This window comes from Symphodus melops (genome assembly GCF_947650265.1).
Source record: "Symphodus melops genome assembly, chromosome: 1".
Classification (NCBI taxonomy): domain Eukaryota; kingdom Metazoa; phylum Chordata; class Actinopteri; order Labriformes; family Labridae; genus Symphodus; species Symphodus melops.
The window spans coordinates 1,661,653-1,683,160 of NC_136691.1; the positions used below are offsets into that span (position 1 = coordinate 1,661,653).

The window sequence follows — 21,508 nt, forward strand, 5'->3', positions numbered from 1 at the left end:
GTCTCTGAAAGACACATAATATCCAGGTTTTCTCTTGTAAAAAGATCGTTTAGTGAATGAGACTTGTTCGCAATTGAACGAGCATTCAATAGGCCGACGTGGATTGGTGTCTCGGAGGTAGTGTCCGTGTTGCGCAGCGGGATTGGACGAAGGCACATCCAGCGGTCACGTGAGCTCCAGCTGGTCCACGCTGGAAAAGCCGGCATAAACACGGAAGTAGGCGATGGCGATGAAAACCCCTGATCATGGCTCCAGCACTGTGAAGGGTCCAGGACAGTTGTTGAAGTGCGGGCAGGCGGCAGCGAGGACACGCTGGCGCACACATCGAGGAGAGGAATCTGGCGCAGGAACCGAGCGTGGTCCCGGCAACCGAAGACGACGGAGCCCCCGTGCGCCGCAGCACGTCTTCGCTTTACTTGGATACCGGACCGAGAGCCTCTTTTTCTGGATCTCCTGCGGGTCAAACAGTTAGCCCTGTGCAGTCTTATAAATATTACAAACCTTTTTGCATGAATTCATCAACAAATGTTACACATTTCTAAATCCTGCCCAGAACAACTTCTGGCTCGAATATCTGATTCAGACCTGCTGTGAGGAGCTTTAAGTTTGTGGATTCTGGCGCCCCCCTGTGGTAAAGTAATACAATGTGAAGTCTCCTTAAGGGGGGACATATCAACGACTGACTCACTGCATTTAAAGAGACACACACACCAAAACGGAGCGTTCTGAGAGAGCTGTTTTTTACAGGGCCTCAAACCTCCTCTGCTGCTTGATTCATGTTATAATTGGACCAAAGCTCAGAAACACGTTTCACTTAGAGCACAGAGGGACTGGCTTTTCAGATATTAGCAGGACAATGGCGCCATCTTGTGGACACTGAGTGGTCCTTGAAAGTTTGGGGCTGCATTTCTGCAGATGGAGTTGGGGATTTTTTTTGAATTAATGATGTCCTCAATGTTGATAAATACCAATATCCTTATCCATCATGCATTAATCATCATCATCATCATCAGGGAGGTGTCTGATAGGTCCCAAATGTATTCTGCAGCAGAAGGTTAAGGAGTCCTGGAAGTGATGGTGTGGCCTGACCTCAGCATTATTATAGTGAGTCTGGGGTTACATGAAGAGACCAGCCGACATCCACAGTAGATCCGTGGTTAGTTCTCCGAGATGTTTGGAAAAAAACATTCCTGAGTCCTTTAAAGAACTGTGGTGCTTCGAAGAATTGATGCTGTTTCGAAGGCAAAGGGTGCTCTCACCAAATATTGTTTTAAATCGTATTTCTGTTCTTTCACTTTAATAAAAATAAAGTAAATAACACTTCCACCGGTGAAAGAATTCTTTCTTTACAACGTGCTGAAAATGACCGTCTATGTTTTCAGTCGTGTGAAGCTGCTGTTTACTTTGAATCTTTTAGAGGCAGCTAAGATGAGGAGTCAAATCCACTGAATCCAGACGTCTCTGTTAGCTTCACATGAAACTTGGTGTTGGATCAAGATGTCTGTTGAACTGAAGCGGCTGCACAAATGTTTCATATCTACAGAGACACAGGGGGAAGTTAAGAGTCGCAGCGTCTCCGAGCAGACGGGTCAAAGAAGATGTGAAACAGGAAGTATGGTGTGGGTATTTGTTCGTATGTGCGAGTGTGATTTTCACTTTGTGGTCTGTTGATGGGCTTATGTATAAACCCACACACACAGAGAGAGACTCAAGTTCCTCCTCTGCTGAGTGGAAAGAGAAAACGGCGTGCCGGACGTTCACACTGCAGGTAAGGAAGGAGACCTCTTTAAAACTTGTCTTTGTTCTTTCTCTAAAAAAACAAAAACCAGTTGCTTTAGTGTGAGTCGTACATCGCAGGCAGACTGTAACGCCGTTTAAAAGATGTGAAACTGAGACCAAAAAGTGTAATGTTACAGTTCACATGGAGGTAGAAAGGCGTTCTTTTCCTGTTGACTCTGGAGGTGGTAGATCAGTTCAAATGTTTTAAATATTGTTTATGTTGCACTTCAAACTCATTTCGTCTTCGGTGGTTTGTTCTGTTTTGCTGATTTGCAGGGGCGTTTTTTAGACCCCTTTGACTGTGGTTGCTGAACTGGGACACTGACTGATGCAGAGGTGGCCTGAACTGTGACCGATCATGTCTTCTTAATAACACCAGATATTAGCAACATCAGCTTTTAGCAACACAAAAAGAAGACAAAAGCACAATTTTGAAGTATTTAAAAACTCCTGAACAACCTGCAGCATTCTGGTCCAGACACACACACACACACACACCTGTCTCATTAAATAGGTGTGCAAACACACAAAAATAAACTAGCCACCTAGCTTAGCAGGTATGTGGAGTGTACCCGCTCTAATTGGACAGGTTTCCTCGAACTGCGTGCACCTGTGCCTTGTATTGTTCTCATGCAGCTGTGTCTGTGGGTCGCTGGCAGCAGGGATGAATCGGCGGCAGGTTTCTGTGAAGGATCTCGGCGTGTTGGACTGCGAGGGCTGGCTTCACCGCAGGAGAGAGGGCCGCAGCTTCCTGGGGAGCAGATGGAAGAGATACTGGTTTGTCCTGAAGAAGAGTTCTCTGTACTGGTACAAAGACCAGATGGTGAGGTTTTTTTTAATGTCTCATCCACCTGTCAATCATGGCTCATGGGGACAATAACTAATCAGACTTGGTTGATTTTTTTTTTGTGCCAGGTTCACAGAGTCTGTTGATGTTTGTTTTTTTCTTCTGCAGGCGGAGAAAGCAGACGGATTCATCAACCTCTGTGGCTTCACCGTCGAACAGGCCAAACAGTGCAGGAAGAAACAGTAAGACGTGTCTGTGTCTCTGTGCTGCATGTAGTGATGGGGGGGGGGAGAGAGAGGGAGAGAGCGAGAGAGAGAGAGGGAGGGAGAGAGGGAGGGAGAGAGAGAGAGAGAGAGAGAGAGAGAGAGAGAGAGAGGGAGAGAGACAGACAGAGAGAGAGAGAGAGAGACAGAGAGAGAGAGAGAGAGGGAGGGAGTGAGAGAGAGAGAGAGAGAGATGGAGAGAGAGAGAGAGAGAGAGAGAGAGAGGAGAGAGAGAGGGAGGGAGAGAGAGAGAGAGAGAGAGGGAGAGAGAGAGAGGGAGGGAGTGAGAGAGACAGACAGAGAGGGAGTGAGAGAGAGAGAGAGAGAGAGAGAGAGAGAGAGGGGGAGGGAGAGAGAGAGATGGAGAGAGAGGGAGAGAGAGAGAGAGAGAGAGCCAACACGATGTAAAGAAAACGATCGGGAACACTGAGAAGAAGAAACTAAAAGACAAAGTAGACTGGAACGTTCTCCGGCCCGAAACAGAATATCTGTGAACTGTTAGAGAGATGGATCACAAACAGGAAGACACAGGAAACCATAGCAACCAAAATAAAGTAGAACATGTGGTCGCTGTCGGACAGGCGAGGTGGAGACAGAGATGCCCTTTCTCCTGCATTGTGAAACAAGATATACTGTCAGTGTATAATCAATGCTAAAGTTTGTTTAATGTTTGAATATTTGGACTTGTGTTGTCGGGTCATTAGAGGTCATGTGGTAGTTTCGGTGTTGCCACTAGCCTGGCAGCGTCGTAGCTAACACCATGCTAACCGAGGCCGCCTGAACACGGGGGCGTTTGGGGTTTATGTTTGACGCCTCTGTGTTGTGTTTCAGCGCCATAACAGCGAGTCATCCTCTGGTGGTGAACATCTTCATCGCTGCAGAGAGCTTCCTCGACATGAACAGGCGAGTGATGAATCTTTGACGAGAACCATAACAAAATACAAAATAAAATGAGGCAAGGAAATTCAATCAATAAAAACTAAAATCATTTAAATGCTAATTAAAATAAAACATAGACATCAAATGACTATAAAATGAATTAAAGAAAACTAAATTAAATGAATTAAAAAGGACTAAACTGATATGAAATATAAAGAGCTGATTGGAAGTTGAGCTCAGGCTGTTTCGATCGTTATCGATGCTTCGTGTGGTACAGATGTAGACTTCCTCTTCTTCTCTGGTTTTGTTCTGTGATGGTGTGAACTGATAAGTGTGTTTGTCTTTTTGTGCTGAAGGTGGATCAGTAAACTGTCGGAGGCGGCCGAGCCGTGTGACGTCATCTTCGCTGAAGGTCAGAGTCCTCGTGCTCTTATTCTGAAAATCTTCACTTAGTCTGCAAACTGTCTGTAAGTTGTTCTCTCTCTGTGTGTGTGTGTGTGTGTGTGTGTGTGTGTGTGTGTGTGTGTGTGTGTGTGTGTGTGTGTGTGTGTGTGTGTGTGTGTGTGTGTGTGTGTGTGTGTGTGTGTGTGTGTGTGTGTGTGTGTGTGTGTGTGTGTGTGTGTGTGTGTGTGTGTGTGTGTATAGAGTGCTACAGCGAAAGCAGCGATCAGGACTGTGATGAGGTTGCGTGCACTTCCTGTTCTCCGCAGCCCGAACAACAAGTGGCACAGTCTGAACACGTGAGTGTGAACACTCATCTCGAAGGCGATGTTTTATTGCGACCCCTCTGCGCGGCCTGTGAAGTGTTTCCTCTCCTCACAGCCTCCGCCGCCTCCTCTCCTCGACGACCTGCAGAGAGACCACAGAAGAAGAAGTACCTCCGAGGCGGCAGGTTTGTGCAGAAACAGAAGAAGAAGAAAAGCCTCGGCGGGCTCGGAGCAGCGTCTGTCCTGGTTAGATCTCACCGGGCCGGATGGAGACAGCACGGGGGCGTCCCTCCCTCTGGTGCGAGGACAAAGTGTCGAGGAGGCTGCGGCCCAAGGTGAACACCTGAGCTTGGCGGGAAAAATGACCTTTGACCCTGGCATTATTGTAAAACTTGAATTGAATTGAAAAGTGTTTAGAAAAAGTGACGTGACCTCTTCTTTCTTTTCAGACGAGCCGGCTCCAGATGAGATGGAGAACCTTTACGTCCACCTGAAGGCGGCCAGCTTGTCTCTGATTGGACGGTTCGATCAGAGGGACTTCAGAGCGTCGTTTGTCAGACGATGTAAGAACGACAAAGTCAATGAAGAGCTTCACCGGCTCAGGATCCTCAGGAGCACGTTAAAGGTGACTCAGTGCACGTTGGCGTCATTGGCCTGGTGGTTAGCGTTGCACGCCACGTGATCCAAGGCGGCAGGCGGCGAGGACCTGTGATAACCTCCTCCGTTTGTCCTTCAGGCGAAACAGTTGGAGCTGCTGGCGGTGGAGCAGATCCTGACTGACCCGGCTCTAACGCCACCTACCTACAGAACGTGGAGGCTCTCCAACGCCATCTTACTGCAGGAGATCAGGCGAAGAAACCAGGCAGCAGGGGGCGCCGCGGAGCAACAGACCTCCTGAACACCTCTCAGTGACTCAGATCGTCCTTTCACATTAAAACACAAATCGCTTACCTCTGATTAAAAGGGTCCAGCGCCTATGTGTAACATCCTGCAGTACCTGGAGTGTCCACTAGAGGCTGGCTGCAGCAGCACAGTAAGTCACATACACACCCATTCAAAAAGCCTGTTTTTACAGCAGACATGTTTACAGCCTGGCACAATGTGCAGAGGGTGAATGTTTTTAAAGTTTATACACAGACTCACGTCTTTTAAACTTTTTACATTTTTATATAATTTAATTTTCTACTTTACTGTATTTTTTTTTGATGATTAAAAGGATTATTTTATTTTCATCTCCATTTTGATTGGATGAAGAATTTGAGTTTTTCACAATATAATTTTTTTTTAGCATCTTGTGCTAAGCTAATGTTTCAGTGTAAACCATCACATTCAAGTCCTCCAAAAAGAAACAAGCTGGAGTGATGACCTCACTCTGCACATGCTCAGTAGGATTCTCTCGTGTGACCAGGATGTAACGGTGTCTTCACCTCCTGAGCCAGCCGCGCTACAGCAGCGTGAACACGCTCACTGTCAAACAGTCGGTTAATATGAAGCGTTCAAATCTGAAGATCAGAAATGATTCCTTCATTTTCTGCTCATGATGATGGCGAGTCCGAGTCAGCCGATTTAAAAACGCAAGGAGAAAAGTTTGGGAATCACCGCCTGAAGACTGAACACATCAAGACCAGGAAACATGTCAACTCGCCTCCTTCCTGATTTGACTTGTTGTGGATCAGAATAAATAAATAAAGCAGAAAAAAGCAGCGTTATAACAGTAAACAAATTTATTTTGTCATCTGCATTTACAGCTGGAATTCTGGGAATTCAAACACGACGTCTTTGCCTGTGAGCTTCTTGTAGACACCAGAGAAAGTTTCCACCTGGGAAAACAAAGGAGACAGATATTAGCTTTTAATGCAGCCGGTTCAAGGGGTCAAAGGTCGTGTGTGTGCTTATTTTCTGTGTCCACATTCATCATCAGCCCATTAAAAATCACAGGTGACAGTTTGTGCACTGCATGGTTTAGCCCCCCAGTCACGGCCCCAGAGGGACTCTGGGAGGATGTAGGAATATGCAGGACGCCTCGTCCTCGCCGGCCGACCAGCAGCCGGGGACGCAGCTTAGTGTGCGACGTCGTGGAACGGGAATGTACGTCTCAGCCCCAATCAAGGCTACGCTCCCATACGCCACCAGGACAGAGCCAGGAGAGCAACCTCGCTGGATGACCACGTCAGCAGATCAAACATTTCACACCACGAGACGAGACGCTCACTTTGTGTTCCACGTTGTTCTGCTGTGCCTTGTCCAGATGGACCTTGATGAGCCGGCTGCTGTCCAGTTTCACTCGGATCCTCTTGCCCACGATCTCGCTCGGGTACACCAGGTCCTCCAGGATGGCGTCGTGGACCGCGGTCAGAGTGCGGCTGGAGGCGGAGAGAGGAAATGTTAATATAGAACTGGACCTGACAGATCTGATTCATCACGTCTGAGGATTTATGAGGAATTTATTTTCACAGTTAAAAACAAAAACACTTTAAATCAGCCGACACCATAAGTCATGTGACACGCTGACATCTGCAGATATTACCGGCCGGTGGATGAATCAGTCGAGCTCTTCTCCACTGAACAAAAACAAACACTAAGCTGAGATCTGACGACTCCTCAGTGATTGGAGAAGAGCCGACAGATGATGAACCTGCAGCGATCCAGACTGGAGCTAGTTCGGCGTCTTTAATCTAGAAGGGAAGCTGCTGATTTTTAAACCTCGAGGAGAAGCTACGACGCTCATTTCGATCGGCGCGGCTACAAGGATTTCTCAGGTTTTACCGTCTTTATTTTAGCATCAGGACATCGGACGGTCAAACACAACAGCGTGAGAAACGAGTCAGAGGTCGGGTGTGAAACCGGGCCGCAGCCTCTGTACACTCAAAGTAACCACTAGGCCACAGGTATTTTTCACCCTGCAGATTTATCGACTACATTGAATATGGGAGTTTAATGTTACAACAGTGCGAGCTCTTTCACTCATTCAGATATTTTAAATCGTTGGCGGAGGAAGAAGTCTGTTTGATTTAAGTCAAGTGAAGTTTGATCCAAATGAAGCTGCTCTTTAGATCAACATTTACAAACATTCCTGTTGTATCAAATATAAACTTTTCTGATTCTGTTAAAATCCAGACGGGTGCATAAAACATTTATTCACTCAGTTAGATAGATACTTTATTGATCCCGAGGGAAATTCAAGTTTGTGCACTGCATGGTTTAGCCCCCCAGTCACGGCCCCAGAGGGACTCTGGGAGGATGTAGGAATATGCAGGACGCCTCGTCCTCGCCGGCCGACCAGCAGCCGGGGACGCAGCTTAGTGTGCGACGTCGTGGAACGGGAATGTACGTCTCAGCCCCAATCAAGGCTACGCTCCCATACGCCACCAGGACAGAGCCAGGAGAGCAACCTCGCTGGATGACCACGTCAGCAGATCAAACATTTCACACTTTGAAGGAGAGTTTGAGGAGAATCATTTTAAACTGCAGCTTCAACTTTCAGGGCGTCACAGAACTTCTGTAGTGACTCTTTAACGCGAGCCGTCTGAGCGCGTGGAGTCACGTCCTGATCGTTTCCTCGACACGGCCGACAAACAGATCAACGACGAGACCTCATAAAATCAGATTCACACAACCCAAGAGTCCATGTGAGGAAGAAGAGGGTCTCTGACAAACGTACGATCACGCCACACAGGCTCCTCCCCCCTCTCGATGTCGGACAGGATTTAACCCACTCACCTCCTGGGACGCTTCTGCTTATTCTTCGTGCGGCTTTTCCTGGTGGGCTTGGGCAGAATTCTCCTCTGAAAACCAAACGGAGACGATGAGTTAGAGTCTGAACTGGATCAGAAACAGTCCACAACTTCTCTTCATGCATCAAACTTTAAACTGTTCAGTGAAGTAAATGTGCACTGCATGGTTTGGCCCCCCAGTCACAGCCCCAGAGGGACTCTGGGAGGATGTAGGAATATGCAGGACGCCTCGTCCTCGCCGGCCGACCAGCAGCCGGGGGACGCAGCTTAGTGTGCGACGTCGTGGAACGGGAATGTACGTCTCAGCCCCAATCAAGGCTACGCTCCCATACGCCACCAGGACAGAGCCAGGAGAGCAACCTCGCTGGATGACCACGTCGGGACCCGGGTAACAAAAACAATGAAAACACAGACGGAGGAGTCGTTTCACCTCCGATCCTTCAGGAAAAGATTCTTGCATGTCGTCTGACACGGACCTCAAGTTTGGGAAACAATAAAATCTGAACGCTGCATAAAAAGATTTTACAAGAGCGAACGTGCAAAAATAAAAAATTAATCAGCAACTTTTTGACTTAAAATGCAAACTAAAGAACAGTGGAGTGGTTTTAAAATCTGATATTTAGATGCTTTGTGCCCTGAATTATAGTTTAAACATAATGACACGTGATTTATCCGTACTGCATCTGCATCCAGAACGTTCTGGCTCCATTCAGCTGGTGCTGCTCCGTGTGTGAAACACGCTCGGACTCGACACGGGTAACGATGACACAAAGAGCTGCAGATCACTGAGGAATCCAGCGCTCTGATTGGTTGACGTTTTCATCCTGTTTCACACTCTGGAGACGGAGCAGTCATCACTCTGAGTTTAAACTAAAAAAGGTCACTGCTCCTTCATTTTTCTCCTCAAACACGAGCGCGGCGGAGCGCTCAAAGAACGCCCGAGAAGCTTGAGCTCACCTGTGCGATGAAGACCACGTGCTTCCCGCTGAACTTCTTCTCCAGCTCCCTCACCAGACGCACCTGAATCTTCTGGAAGGACTTCAGCTGAGGAACGGGAACGAAGATGATGATGGCTTTCCTGCTGCCACCGACCTCGATCTCCTGCAGACGAGACCCAGACGTCAGAGGACAGGAAAAAACAGTCACAGATATTTAAAAAGACTGGAGGTAAAGTTTGTGCACTGCATGGTTTGGCCCCCCAGTCACGGCCCCAGAGGGACTCTGGGAGGATGTAGGAATATGCAGGACGCCTCGTCCTCGCCGGCCGACCAGCAGCCGGGGACGCAGCTTAGTGTGCGACGTCGTGGAACGGGAATGTACGTCTCAGCCCCAATCAAGGCTACGCTCCCATACGCCACCAGGACAGAGCCAGGAGAGCAACCTCGCTGGATGACCACGTCAGCAGATCAAACATTTTCACACCACGAGACAGGTGAGACGAGACACCTTACCTTTGCTGCTGTGATGTTCAGCTCTCTCAGCTGAGCCTTCAGATCGGAGTTCATCTCCAGCTCGAGCAGAGCCTGCAGGGACACGAGACACATTTTCACATCTTCTCTGTTCTCCTCGTGTGATTGGTCAGGTTCCCGCCTCATAAGTCAGTGGAAGACAACATTATAACGTACCAATACTCAACATGTTTGACGACATTAGGAGTGACCACGTGATGCTGATAAAAGAATCTTTACGACTAGTGTTGCTTCTAGCTCAGAGTGAGAACTCCAACATGAACCAACCCCACATCACATGTGGTCCAATGAATCCTCCCTCCACTTCCTTCATCTCTAATCTTTCATTTTACAAAAATCACATGAAGTACCAATTAAGGTTAAATATTTTTAGTTCCATTGTGCAGGACAATAAAAGCTTTCTTTCTTACACACATGATGTTTCTGATTGACTCTCAGACTCTTGACTGAACCTTGAACAACTTGCATTTTAGTGACTATCAGTCTCAGCCTTAATAACACACATTTCAATGCAAGTTGAAAACCACAGGATGTGAAGATCTTACCTGGGAGATCCCAGACTCAAACTCGTCTGGCTTTTCGCCATTCGGCTTCACTATTTTGGCGCTGGTACTGAACATGGCCTGTGTCTCTGCAAAGACAAAATCAACACACATTTAAGTCACACATGTACACACAAACACACCAGGCATCTCTTCACACACATGAGGATGTATCATTGAGCAGCACTAAGCTAAAGGCTAACACGAGGCTAACTCACATGGATTTTAAACTTACTAAGCAGTTAAGGGTGAATATGAGTCAGTCAACACTTAGTTAAACACACTCAAACCTGCAGAAACAATAAAGACACTCATCACGTCTCTAATGTTGGAGAAGTCAGCGCTAAGTGAGCTAGCCGAAGCCACCTAGCAGGCTGACAGTTGAGCTATTATTTAGCCCCAGAGGGAGATAAAGCTTAAACATTATTTTATCCACATTAAGCGACTTAATCAAGCATATATTTTAGTTTTAAAGTCAGCCTTCTTCTTCTTCTATTATCTCTCCTGTGTCTGCTGCCTGAACACATGCTAGGCCTGCTAACTGCTCCCTGTTACAGGACAGCCATTCACCGGAGCTGCTTTACTTTACGCTTTGTTTTAATATATATAAACCAGCCATCCGCTCTTACAACACGCATAATCTAACGCATCAGTCATGTACGAAGCCAAACGGGTCGGAAAAACCAAAGTAAAACGGCATTAAGACACATTTAAACACCAAAAAGACAGTCCTGGGGAAAATCGCACGACTAACCTCAGTCAACGACGGCCAAGGAAGAGGCCGGAACATCGCGAGAGTTGTATTAATCCAATCAGAGCGCGTGGAAGTTGCTATCGCGAGAGTTAAGGCGAGTTGGGTTGTTGGGGATAAAACATCGCGAGAATGCTGCTGTGTGAAGGTGGATGTGCTTGTCACGTCGAATTTTTTTCTGCGTTGTTATTTTTTTGACTTTGAAACTTTAAGGTCACAAAGATACGTTTAAAGACAGCAGCAGGGATTGACACGTTGTCATGGTAACAAAGGACTTAGTTTTGTAATTATAGAGAGCGGAAACTACGCGCTGCTTACGTAATTACGTAATTATCACGGATGCCGTGCAGCTGTGCCCCGCAGCCGGTTTTAACCAGGGAGGTTATTGCAAACTACTCCTTTTAAGCAGTCCTACTTCATGACCTTTTTTTAGTTACCATGGCAACAAGAGCCCCCTCATCCTCCTCCTCACGGTGATGTTCAGGCTGACCGGTGTGTTCAGATTAGCCCGCAGGAGCGTCTGCAGCGCCGTGGACGACATGGCCAAAGGAAAGTTTTTCTACGCAGTGAAGAAAGGATTCAAACCAGGAGTCTACAGTTCATGGTGAGAGGGCTTTAAATTAAGCTCATCACATTGTTAGAAAACTCCTCAAATAGCGCTGCAGCCGGTTGTAGCTTATTGGAGGTGCACGCGAAACTCCATTCAGATATTTAATGATTGAACTTCTTCTTCATGTTTCTCAGCATAGAAAACCAGACAGGGAATATTATAAGATAGTTTTGTGATAACACAAGTCAACACTTTATATCGGCTTGGAGAAAACACAACTATAAATATTTTATCCATACATTCAATAACAGTGTCCTGGTCAGATATGCTTGTATTAATTATTATTATTTTGTGTTTTCACTTTGCTTTTTCAGGGATGAATGTAAGAGCCAAGTGGACAAGTTTCCGTCAGCTTCTTTTAAGAAGTTTGCATCAGAGAAAGATGCCTGGTTGTTCATCAGGGGAATTGAACCTTCACTTGCAGCTCCAGAGGTGACAAAAGGTCAGCCAGGTAAACTCTTCTTGTTGTGGAGATCTGTGAGGAACACATATGTTTGACTTTACAGAACTGTAGAAACAAAGTCCGGCGGTTAAGACGCGCGTCACTGTGCTGACTATAAAGTACGTTGATTTGTTGTTTGCAGCGCTGAAATAAAAACTTGTATTTCAGTGTCTGACGTTGCAGAGTCGACCATCAATCTGCTTCCAAAAAGAGGCCCCGAGCCTCTGGAGTACATCCCGCTGGGTAAGAAGAGAGCTCACTCCAAAACAGAAGGAGGAGGAGGAGCAGAGTCCTGCCCCAAACGAGTCAAACCGTCGGAAAGTTCGTCTTCAGGAAGCTCGGACGGATTCACATATATGGGTAAGATGGTCGGACATGTTTGTGGATCTTAGATAAATGTGAACTGTAGATTTGAACACTGAGCTTTTGCTTAGTTTAATAAGTTATTTATCAAACTAGAATTTAAATAAAGGCATTTTTAATAGTGTGATTTAGAATAAGTTTAAATCAGTAAAGATTGAAAGATTTGCAGTGAAATGTAAAAACTGTTCTGCAACGTCGAGTAATAAATACTCGTCTCTCAACCGGAAGGTCAAGGGTTCAATTCCCAGCTCAGTTGTGCAGCAACATGTCCGGGACACTTAACCCCCCCCCCCCCCCCCCCCCCGAGTTGCTCCCACTGCTTCTTCAGCGGTGTGTGAATGGATGAATGAATTCTGATGCCCGTGTTCTGTTTGCCTCCGCAGGTGATGCTGTGGTTGTTTACACCGACGGTTGTTGTTCGGGTAACGGAAAGAAGGGCGCCCGAGCCGGCATCGGGGTCTACTGGGGCCACAACAGTCCACTGTGAGAAAACGCACACACGCCACTCTGACACACGTCTGAACTCTGTCATGATTAAAGAACATTTGAACGCCCGCTCGTGTGTCACATGTGACGCTGCTTTCCTGCAGAAATGTTGCAGAGCGTCTACATGGAAGGCAAACCAACCAGCGCGCTGAATTACAGGTGAGCGCCTCGCTTTACGTGCACCTGCAGGGTTCCAGTTAGTCCGTGCAGAACCACGAGCACGAGTCTCTTATCATGTCTAACGAAGGAACTGTTTCCTGTTTGCGTGTCGTTTTGAACCAGGCGGCCTACAAAGCGCTCAAACAAGCCAAAGAGATGAACATCAAGAAGCTGGTTCTCTACACAGACAGCAAGTTCACCATCAACGGTGAGTCCTGAAGAGCGTCACGTCATGAACCTCCTCTCCAGTGTGTGCGGCTTTTTGAATCCCAGCGTCCATCAGAAAGACGAGTGAAGAGAGGTGTGTGTGTGTGTGTGTGTGCAGGTGTGACCAGCTGGGTGAAGAACTGGAAGCTGAACGGCTGGAGGCTGAAGTCTGGAGGTCCGATCACCAACAAAGACGACTTTGTGAAGCTGGACAGACTGAACGCAGAGCTGGAGGTCGTCTGGGTAAATATCGACACGCCTCTGTGCAGTCACCTCCACACCTCCCTATAAGCTGTTCTGAAGCGTTGTCCTCCTCCTCCTCCTCTTCCTCCAGTTGCACATCCCGGGTCACGCCGGCTACAGAGGCAACGAGGAGGCGGACCGACTGTCGAGGGAAGGAGCAGCGAAGCCTTTAGAGGAGAAGTTTGAAGACTCAGACGACGACTTTTAAAGAGATCTGCTGCAGCTTTAAGTCTGAGTCTTTATTTTATTTTATTTTTTTGCCTTTGAAGAAATGTTTTTGTGCATTTTGTTTGTTTTTTGTTGCTGTAAATAAAGTTTTTACATTTCTGCCTCAAACGAAATTCTTGTATTTGGAGCGGAACCAGATAAACACTGACAGGAGAGGAGACGAAGGGACACATGGTGTTTCCCTCTTTAATTATCAAGGATTCCCCAAACACAGCTCGCACGCACTTGCATGAGCTTTAGACAAATAATCATGAAGGAAACATAAATAAATGGAGTTTCATGAAAAACTAAATAAAATGTATATTAAAATAAATCAATAAATGGAGTTTGGAGTTCTCAACATTGTGACTCTGATCTGTTCAGGAGCAGAAGAAGTGAAGCCAAACCCTCGATAAATAAATGTAAAACAAAAGCAGCAGAAAAGATTTTAAAAAAATATAGAAATGTATTGAAGTTGTAGGAGACGTTGCTTGCATGTTATTTAGTTGTGGATATGTCTTCTCTTCCATGAGGGACGCTGGAGGCACTGGGTGTGTCGGTATATAGTGATGTAGGTGACAGGAAAGGGAGGGTCCATGGGGTACTTCCTCGCTCTCATATTCGCTCCTCTGCCGAATGGGAAGTGTCCACACACGATCAATGTGATTATCATTAAAGGTGCTAAAGTAAAGGGATTGTCTGATATGCATTAAGTGTTTCATCGTGCCGGCTGGTTTTACTGGTTCACATTTCATTTTGTGAACTTTAAACATCTAAGTGCTTTTCAACACTTCTCTGCTCCTTGATTTAAAAAAAAAAAAAAAACTTTTCAGAGAGTTTTAGATTTTAATCGAGGAATTGTAGAACGACGCGTCCTGATTAAAAGTGTTTCAGACAGTGGAGGGATTTTTGTCGGCAGCACGCTCTCAATGTCACACAGCTCCTCCTCAGCTCTCTCCTTCTGTGCACCGTACGGATGGTCAGTGTGACCCTCCCATCAGCCCAGTGCCTGATGGGACGGTGGTGAACAGAGTGTCCAGGATGTGATGCGTCGCTCCTGATGTTTGAGGCTCAGCAGGGTCAAAATAAAGTTGAACAGAACATTTGTATCATTTTCATTTTCTTTTTATACGCTTAATGATTCACTTTGAGAAGTTTGAACACATGCTGGAGTTCATGTATTTTGGCTTTAGCCCAACAACAAAAAAATGATATCAAATTAAAATGCACATGGAGAGTTTAAACTATGAAGACACATAAAAGTTCAAACAGAGATTTCATCCCACACAGTGTGAGAATGAAATGATCCCTTTATGAAGGAACTTCCTGTTGTGAAACATGTCAACAGAGTGAAACATGAACAGTAGGTCTATTATACATACAGTAAGAAGCTGTCATAGCATAGTGAAGACTCAGTGTTGAGAGAAATTGTGTAACTTTGCCTTCCATGGATGCAAACGTTGCTTTAAATATTTATTGGCTTCAATCTCTTTCAGTTTTTAAATGCAGATAGACGTAAACTCGTTTAAAATATGAAAGACTGATTGCACTTAAATAGTGACGTGATATTTGGAGAGGGGATTTTGACTGAAAGGTTTTTCGAAGAAGAAGACATCCTTCACTACAGATGTCTCTCTGCATTTAATCCACTCTCCTGTTCCTCCCTCGTCTGTACTCCACAAATTCACAAGTTCATCTGTTTTGGCACATTTTCATCTCCGTAGTTTTCCCTGAGAAGTGAGGAAGGCTGAAAAAGGGGGAGGAGATGCAGCGTCTGTTTAAAAACACACAAGTGATGAAAGTCAGACAGTCAGGAGACAACGGGAGGACGGAGACACAGAATCAGGATGAACCAGCTCAAATGGATTCAAACTTCTTTACTTCTCACAGCGCTGCTTCAGTCTGCTGGTAAGAACATTTATATCACATATTGAACCTTTTTCTAACATGATGGATTTAATGAACTCTGAGAAAACACACATGAAACTGATTGTGATTATAATCGATTTTTTCTTGATGTACTTTCTTCTTTGTCTTTTTCTCGACAGCAGCAGCTGAACATAAACAAGTCACATTCAGACTTGGAGAGGACGCCACGCTGCCTTGTGGTGATGTGATACAAGGGCAACAGTGTGTGATGGTTTGGCTCTTTGCTGAGACAAAAACAACTGCGACATTGCTGGTTAATTTTGATGTTGTTTTAAACTCTGGATTTCAATCAGGCAGACTGAAAGTTACAAAGAACTGTTCTCTGCTTATAAAGAAGGTCACAGAGGAGGATGCTGGTTTGTATTTCTGTCAAAATGTCAAATCAAGAAGAGGCTTATCTCCAGTTTATCTATCTGTTACCAAGAGTAAGTATTTCAATCTTTTCTAATTCAAACAATAAACTGAAGTATTTCAATAATTATAAAGACTCTGGACCGAAAACCCTTAAAATATTCAAACTTTTTGAACTTTATATGAAAACACAAGTTTACTTGTTTGCTTGTGTTTCCCTTTTCTTCAGGTTTGGATACCAATCAAACACCACAACCAGCAGGAGGCGGCTCAGCTGTCGAGTCAAAAGTAATGTCCACCAAATGACGACCAACATTTCACATTATTATCGTCCTCGTTAACTCTTTCATTTTTATTTTTAACAAGTTCCTTTTTTCTGTGGTTAAATGAATGTTTTAACCTTCGACGTTCCTTATTTTCTTTCAAAATAAAAACAGGTTTATATCCGCACAGGAAATAAAGTATCCTCAGCTTAATAAAGTACAAAATAAAACTTTTTGAAATACAAGTTAATGGAATTTTAAACGTGTGATTAAAATGTGATTGATCCCAATTAAATGAATGTAAAAGTTTTACAGCGCTCGATGTTCAGTACAGCTAAGTGTCATTTTGAGTTTCATCAATTCATCACCTTAAGAACTCAGATCTGTCATCATTAGAAGAAGTTTTTGTAGTGGTTTGCCTCCTGTGTTGATTGTTTCATAGTCTTGTGTTTATTTTAGTCTTCAGTGTGTTTCCCTGTGTCCTCCTATGTGACCTGTTAGTTTATTTCCTGTCTTTAGTGTTTCCTGTTTTATTTTGTATATCTGGTTTTAGGTGTTGTCAGTGTTGGGTTTTACTTTGTACTTGTCTTCAGTTGTTCTGGTCTTGTGTTCTTTGTTCCTTGTGTTTCCCGCCTTTGTGATGACCCTGATGTTCCTCACCTGTCTCATTAGTCTCACCTGTGTCTGATTACCCCATGTCTATTTAGTCTCTGTGTGTTCTGACCCTCTTGTCGGTTCATTGTCTTACGTCGGCCTGTTGTTTCTTCTCCCTGCTCCCGGTGGTTCTCCTCGTAGGTTTTTGGATTTTCTTTGTCTTTGCTCGAGTTGCTTTTCGGAACGTTTTGGCTTTATTAATTCAGTAATTTTTTGTTTTATCTTTTGTTTAATAAATTTGTATTCTGCACTTGGGTCCTCCCATGTTTCCTACCCGTAAACGTGACACTTTCTCTCCTCACAGTATGAGAGGGGGGTCTTTGAACACTGATTCTGCCTTTGAATAAATATTCATTGAGACCAGATCATTCTTGGGGTTCTTTACTGAATAGATCTTCTCTTTAATCTCACTCTTTGGAAATAGGAAAATTCCACAACACTGGGGGGCGGCATAAACACATACAATAAAGCTGAATGAGAGCATTCCCCAGTGATCCTGCAGGAGGCTGTCAGTTTGAACATGTCCCATTGTTAGTAAAATAGAGTTATAGAGCCAAATATCTCAGATGAAAACACCTACAAAACAAACATGTTGGGCCTTGTTTGAATTTAACAGAAATGACTGTGAAGGAGCTGGGGAGTGTTGTACATGTCAGTTTCCCCTGCAGCATGAAAACAGATGCTCATGGTGGGAACAATAGACTGGTGTAGTAATGATGTATTTTTGTAGGCCAATCCGAAAAAATGGCGGCGGTGGTTCCTACGAAAATTCGCCTGTTGGATTTTTGAATTGGATTTTGGATCATTGCAGAAAATAATCTCTGTGTCAAACACACGTTTCTGATGTGTAGCTGTTTTGTTCAGCGGGATAATCTTTACAGATGAACATCATTTATATAAAGTTTGAAGAGTTAATGCAGCCCAGAGAAGTAAAAAGCTAACGTTATGCTACAAGCTAACTACACCGCGGGCGGTTTATTATGACGTCACGACCGTTATGCTTCATCAATCTGAAGAGCGGATTTGACAAGCTAGCTAAACGTTAGCTTAATAAGTTGTTTATTTACCTAATATTTACAAGAGCACTGAAAAACATGACTAGAGGCTGTAAGGAGGATTAGGGAGAGAGTTCCCGGCGTGATGACGTTTAATGTCTCCATGACAACCACTGTAGTTTCAGTTAGCTACTCGTTAGCAACTGCCGTTTAAAGGTCGCGTAAAAACTCTAAAATTCACAAGTGGGGGTCTTAGCTAACGTAGTTCTAGCAAAACATCTCTTCAGCTTGTGTTAACCACAGACCTTATTTCAGGCGTATAAACACAAACACATTCAAAATCCACTTTGACTTTTAGAGTGAGGAACCCATGGCGCTAAAATGCTAACTCACTTCCTGGTTTTAGGACTCAAATCTACACCAGTCTATAGCAGCAGAATACTACAATGTCAAACCCTTCCTGCATTTCACAACTTTAATAGTTGACACTGCTCCATGATGTGGTTATGTGATAAAAGCACGTTGAGGCTGGTTGAGGCTCTGGATCGTTGGATTACCTTCCCCTTCAGTTCTCAGGAAAGGAACGCTGAAAAAGGGGGAGGAGATGCAGCGTCTGTTTAAAAACACACGAGTGAAGAAAGTCAGACAGTCGGGAGACAACGGGAGGACGGAGACGCAGAATCAGGATGAACCAGCTCAAATGGATTCAAACTTCTTTACTTCTCACAGCGCTGCTTCAGTTTGCTGGTAAGAACATTTATATCACATATTGAACCTTTTTTTAACATGATGGATTTAATGAACTCTGAGAAAACACACATGAAACTGATTGTGATTATAATCAATTTCTTCTTGATTTACTTTCTTCTTTGTCATTTTCTCGACTGCAGCAGCTCAATATAAAGTAGTCACATTCAGACTTGGCGAGGACGCCACGCTGCCTTGTGGAAATGTGACACAAGTTCAACAGACGTGTGAATATACGACTTATCCAGGACACCCAGCAGCAGAGGGGCTGGTGTATCTTTGGCAGGTTAGAAACCCTCGAGTTGAATCGGGCAGACTGAATGTTACAGAGGACTGTTCTCTGCTTATAAAGAAGATCACAGAGGAGGATGCTGGTCTGTATGTGTGTGAACAGCACATATCAGGAACAACAACATTCTCCTCTGTCGTTCATCTGTCTGTTACCAAGAGTAAGTATTTCAACCGTACTCTTTTCAAACAAATAAAACTGAAACATTGAAATAATTTTAAAGATATTTATATAATAATATCTCAATCCTTATGTTGGACTAAAAACACTTTTTGAACGTTATGTGAAAATAAAAGTTTTGTGTTAAACAGTTTGTTTCCTTTTTCTTCAGGGTTGGAAAAACGACGACGACGTCAAAAGTAATGTCCATCAAATGGCGTCCAACATTTCACATTACCGTCCTCTTTAACTCTTTTCATTTTTTTAATCCGTAACGAGTTCCTTTTTTCCTGTGGTTAAATAAAAGTTGTTCCTTATTTATTTTCAAAATAAAAGCAGGCTTATATCCAAACAGGAAATAAAGTATCTTTCTGATGCTCAGGGATCCAAAGGAGGAGGAGCACTTCGTCAAGCATCTTGCCCAAGAGCACATCAGACATGTTACTCACAGGAGCCGGGGATTGAACCCTCGATCTTCCAAGTGGAGACACGACAGCTCGACCCACTGAGCCACAGCCACCCCCGAACAAAAAGAGCTGCGTTACTGGTGATGGTGAGCCGATCCATCTGTCAATCTCACTTCCCAGTGTGACTTGTAGTCCGTAGTTATTGGTACCAGTGTCAACACTCCTGCTGGTTTGGATCATGTCAGAAGACTTAAGCTGCTTCATTCACGGACCAAATGATTTTTCAGACATTGAAAAAGATCTTATACAAATAAAGCTTTATGTAAGGAAAGGTGATATCCCTGCATGTTTTCTTTGATCTCAGATAAACACCAGTGCAGCTTTTAAAACACTGATAAGAACCTGCTGTTATCAGGAAGTTCTTCTTCTTGACTGTCTCTCACGTGGCATCACAGACATCTTTACGAGATGGGTTTTTCATTCATCTTTGGAGAGGTCACGATGTGTAGATCTGAGACTCCAGTCGCCCGAGACTAACGTTTATTTTGTTTCTCTGTCGACGACATGCTGAGAGTCCATCCCTGCGTGGGAGGAGCTTTCCTCTGGGTGAAACCCTACGGATGGCCCTCAAACTCCAGAACAGCTCGATAGGTGAGGGGCGGTCATGGTGCGCTCGACGTCAGCGACATCGTGCTGATGATCACAGACTTGGAGTTTGAACACTTGCATTACTATTATCAAACCACTAGAGGGAGCCAGTGTCACAGATACAAGCGCTGAGCACCAACATGAGTCTGCAGCACTGACAGCGTTAAACAACGCACAATAAACTCTAATTCTATTTATCTATTTGGACATTCAGAGCTAAAAAAAAAAAAAAAAGTCACTGAATCCTGAAAATTCTTTATATATTTCCTCATGAATTTAAAAATGAAACCTGAGGACTGGAGCCGAGACATCATGCATTTGTGCTCTCAACTGTGAGGGAAACAAAAACGTTCATGTATCTTTGATTTAATTAAAAAGAGAATTTAATTCATAAAAAGATAAACTTGAGTTGTGTGGACATATTTGAATGAAAACGTGGTCCAAAAGACAAAAACAGATGCCAAGGGAATTTATTTTTCCTTGAAACAAGCAACAGGAGAACATTTTAAAAAAGCCATTGGGGTGGGAAACATTGCCGTGGAAACAGCGAGGTCCCTGTGGCGATACGTTTTCATTTGTTTTCAGGTTTGGTTGTGTTTGCTGTAAAAATCCTAAAAAGTTCATCTCTGAGGAAAAAGGTCTGGTTTCTAAACCCCTCAGCAGCCAATTGTTTTTTTTTTGTTTTTTTTTTGCACAAGTGACTAAAGGTGAAAAGGCTTCAGCATCTGTTTGAGGGTAGAGATCAATTTCATGTAACATGTACGTAAGTGCGTGCATGCGAAGTCCTCCTTTATTTAAGTGGAGTGCAAGTAATCAGATACTGCAATAAAAAAATAAAAAATAAAATATCAGCATGTAACGTTTCAAACTTTATGAGACTGAACAGAACTTTGTAACCCTGCCGGGTGTTTAGCTGACGAACGTTTGGCAGTGCGGACTACATGTGCTACAGGCCTTTTAAAAACTATAAGCGCTGACTGACGCTCCATAGATGAGGAGATGAGTGCCAAGGAATCCTTCGGACTGCAGCGAGCAAGTTCGGAGAAGTTTTCAGAGACCTGAGGGAGGAAAAAAAAAACTGTTGATTAAGTTGCACAGATTGGGCTTTTTTTAATTGAAATGTATAATTTTTTTCACTGCATTATAAAAAGCTGCGACGTAACATCTGACAAAGTTTGGGCTGAGAACCTCCAGAAAAATGTGTGCTCAAAACAGGCCGTTTGGAGATGTTCCCTTCATGACATCACAAAGGGGCAGTAGCCCCTCCCCCCTAGGTGGGTGACACGCCCACAGCTAGGTGTTTGTTCTGCCCTCTGCGTTTCATCTTCCCGTCCGTCTGGAAGGAGAAACAGTCAGAGTGAAGGAGGGAGTGATTCAGCTCAGACATGCAAGGTGTGTGAGCAACTTCTCGACAGGCCAGGTGAGCGTTCAAACATGC

General features: G+C 44.5%; 3 protein-coding genes and 1 long non-coding RNA gene across 5 annotated transcripts; 3 read left to right on the forward strand and 1 right to left on the reverse strand.

Moving 5' to 3' along the window:
• The first annotated feature begins 502 nt into the window (after positions 1 to 502).
• On the forward strand, positions 503 to 5,722 carry ipcef1 (interaction protein for cytohesin exchange factors 1). The gene is made up of 9 exons (XM_079345315.1): positions 503 to 1,768; positions 2,442 to 2,602; positions 2,735 to 2,808; positions 3,661 to 3,732; positions 4,065 to 4,120; positions 4,354 to 4,448; positions 4,531 to 4,750; positions 4,865 to 5,040; positions 5,152 to 5,722. Exons 2-9 carry the CDS (start codon positions 2,444 to 2,446, stop codon positions 5,311 to 5,313), a joined length of 1,014 nt encoding a protein of 337 aa, XP_079201441.1. The 5' UTR covers positions 503 to 1,768; positions 2,442 to 2,443; the 3' UTR covers positions 5,314 to 5,722.
• A 399-nt stretch (positions 5,723 to 6,121) lies between these two features.
• rps7 (ribosomal protein S7) lies at positions 6,122 to 10,995 on the reverse strand. The gene is made up of 7 exons (XM_079345397.1): positions 10,915 to 10,995; positions 10,164 to 10,249; positions 9,601 to 9,672; positions 9,107 to 9,250; positions 8,136 to 8,200; positions 6,628 to 6,778; positions 6,122 to 6,235 (listed from the first exon to the last, which is right to left on the reverse strand). The coding sequence occupies exons 2-7, from the start codon at positions 10,236 to 10,238 to the stop codon at positions 6,158 to 6,160; spliced, it is 585 nt and encodes a 194-aa protein (XP_079201523.1). The 5' UTR covers positions 10,239 to 10,249; positions 10,915 to 10,995; the 3' UTR covers positions 6,122 to 6,157.
• A 51-nt stretch (positions 10,996 to 11,046) lies between these two features.
• On the forward strand, positions 11,047 to 13,750 carry rnaseh1 (ribonuclease H1). 2 transcript variants are annotated; one of them, XM_079345339.1, is made up of 8 exons: positions 11,047 to 11,515; positions 11,836 to 11,963; positions 12,132 to 12,323; positions 12,710 to 12,809; positions 12,917 to 12,971; positions 13,095 to 13,179; positions 13,297 to 13,421; positions 13,513 to 13,750. In XM_079345339.1, exons 1-8 carry the CDS (start codon positions 11,388 to 11,390, stop codon positions 13,627 to 13,629), a joined length of 930 nt encoding a protein of 309 aa, XP_079201465.1. In that variant the 5' UTR covers positions 11,047 to 11,387; the 3' UTR covers positions 13,630 to 13,750. The 2 variants fall into 2 exon arrangements, with proteins under 2 accessions (XP_079201465.1, XP_079201464.1); XM_079345338.1 differs by having other exon boundaries at positions 11,101 to 11,515; positions 11,836 to 11,972.
• Positions 13,751 to 16,504: 2,754 nt separating this feature from the next.
• Positions 16,505 to 19,252, forward strand: LOC306825025. Its single transcript, XR_013779208.1, has 4 exons — positions 16,505 to 17,030; positions 18,390 to 18,567; positions 18,711 to 19,016; positions 19,188 to 19,252. It is a non-coding gene; the product is annotated as an uncharacterized lncRNA (long non-coding RNA).
• The last annotated feature ends 2,256 nt before the right edge of the window (positions 19,253 to 21,508 follow it).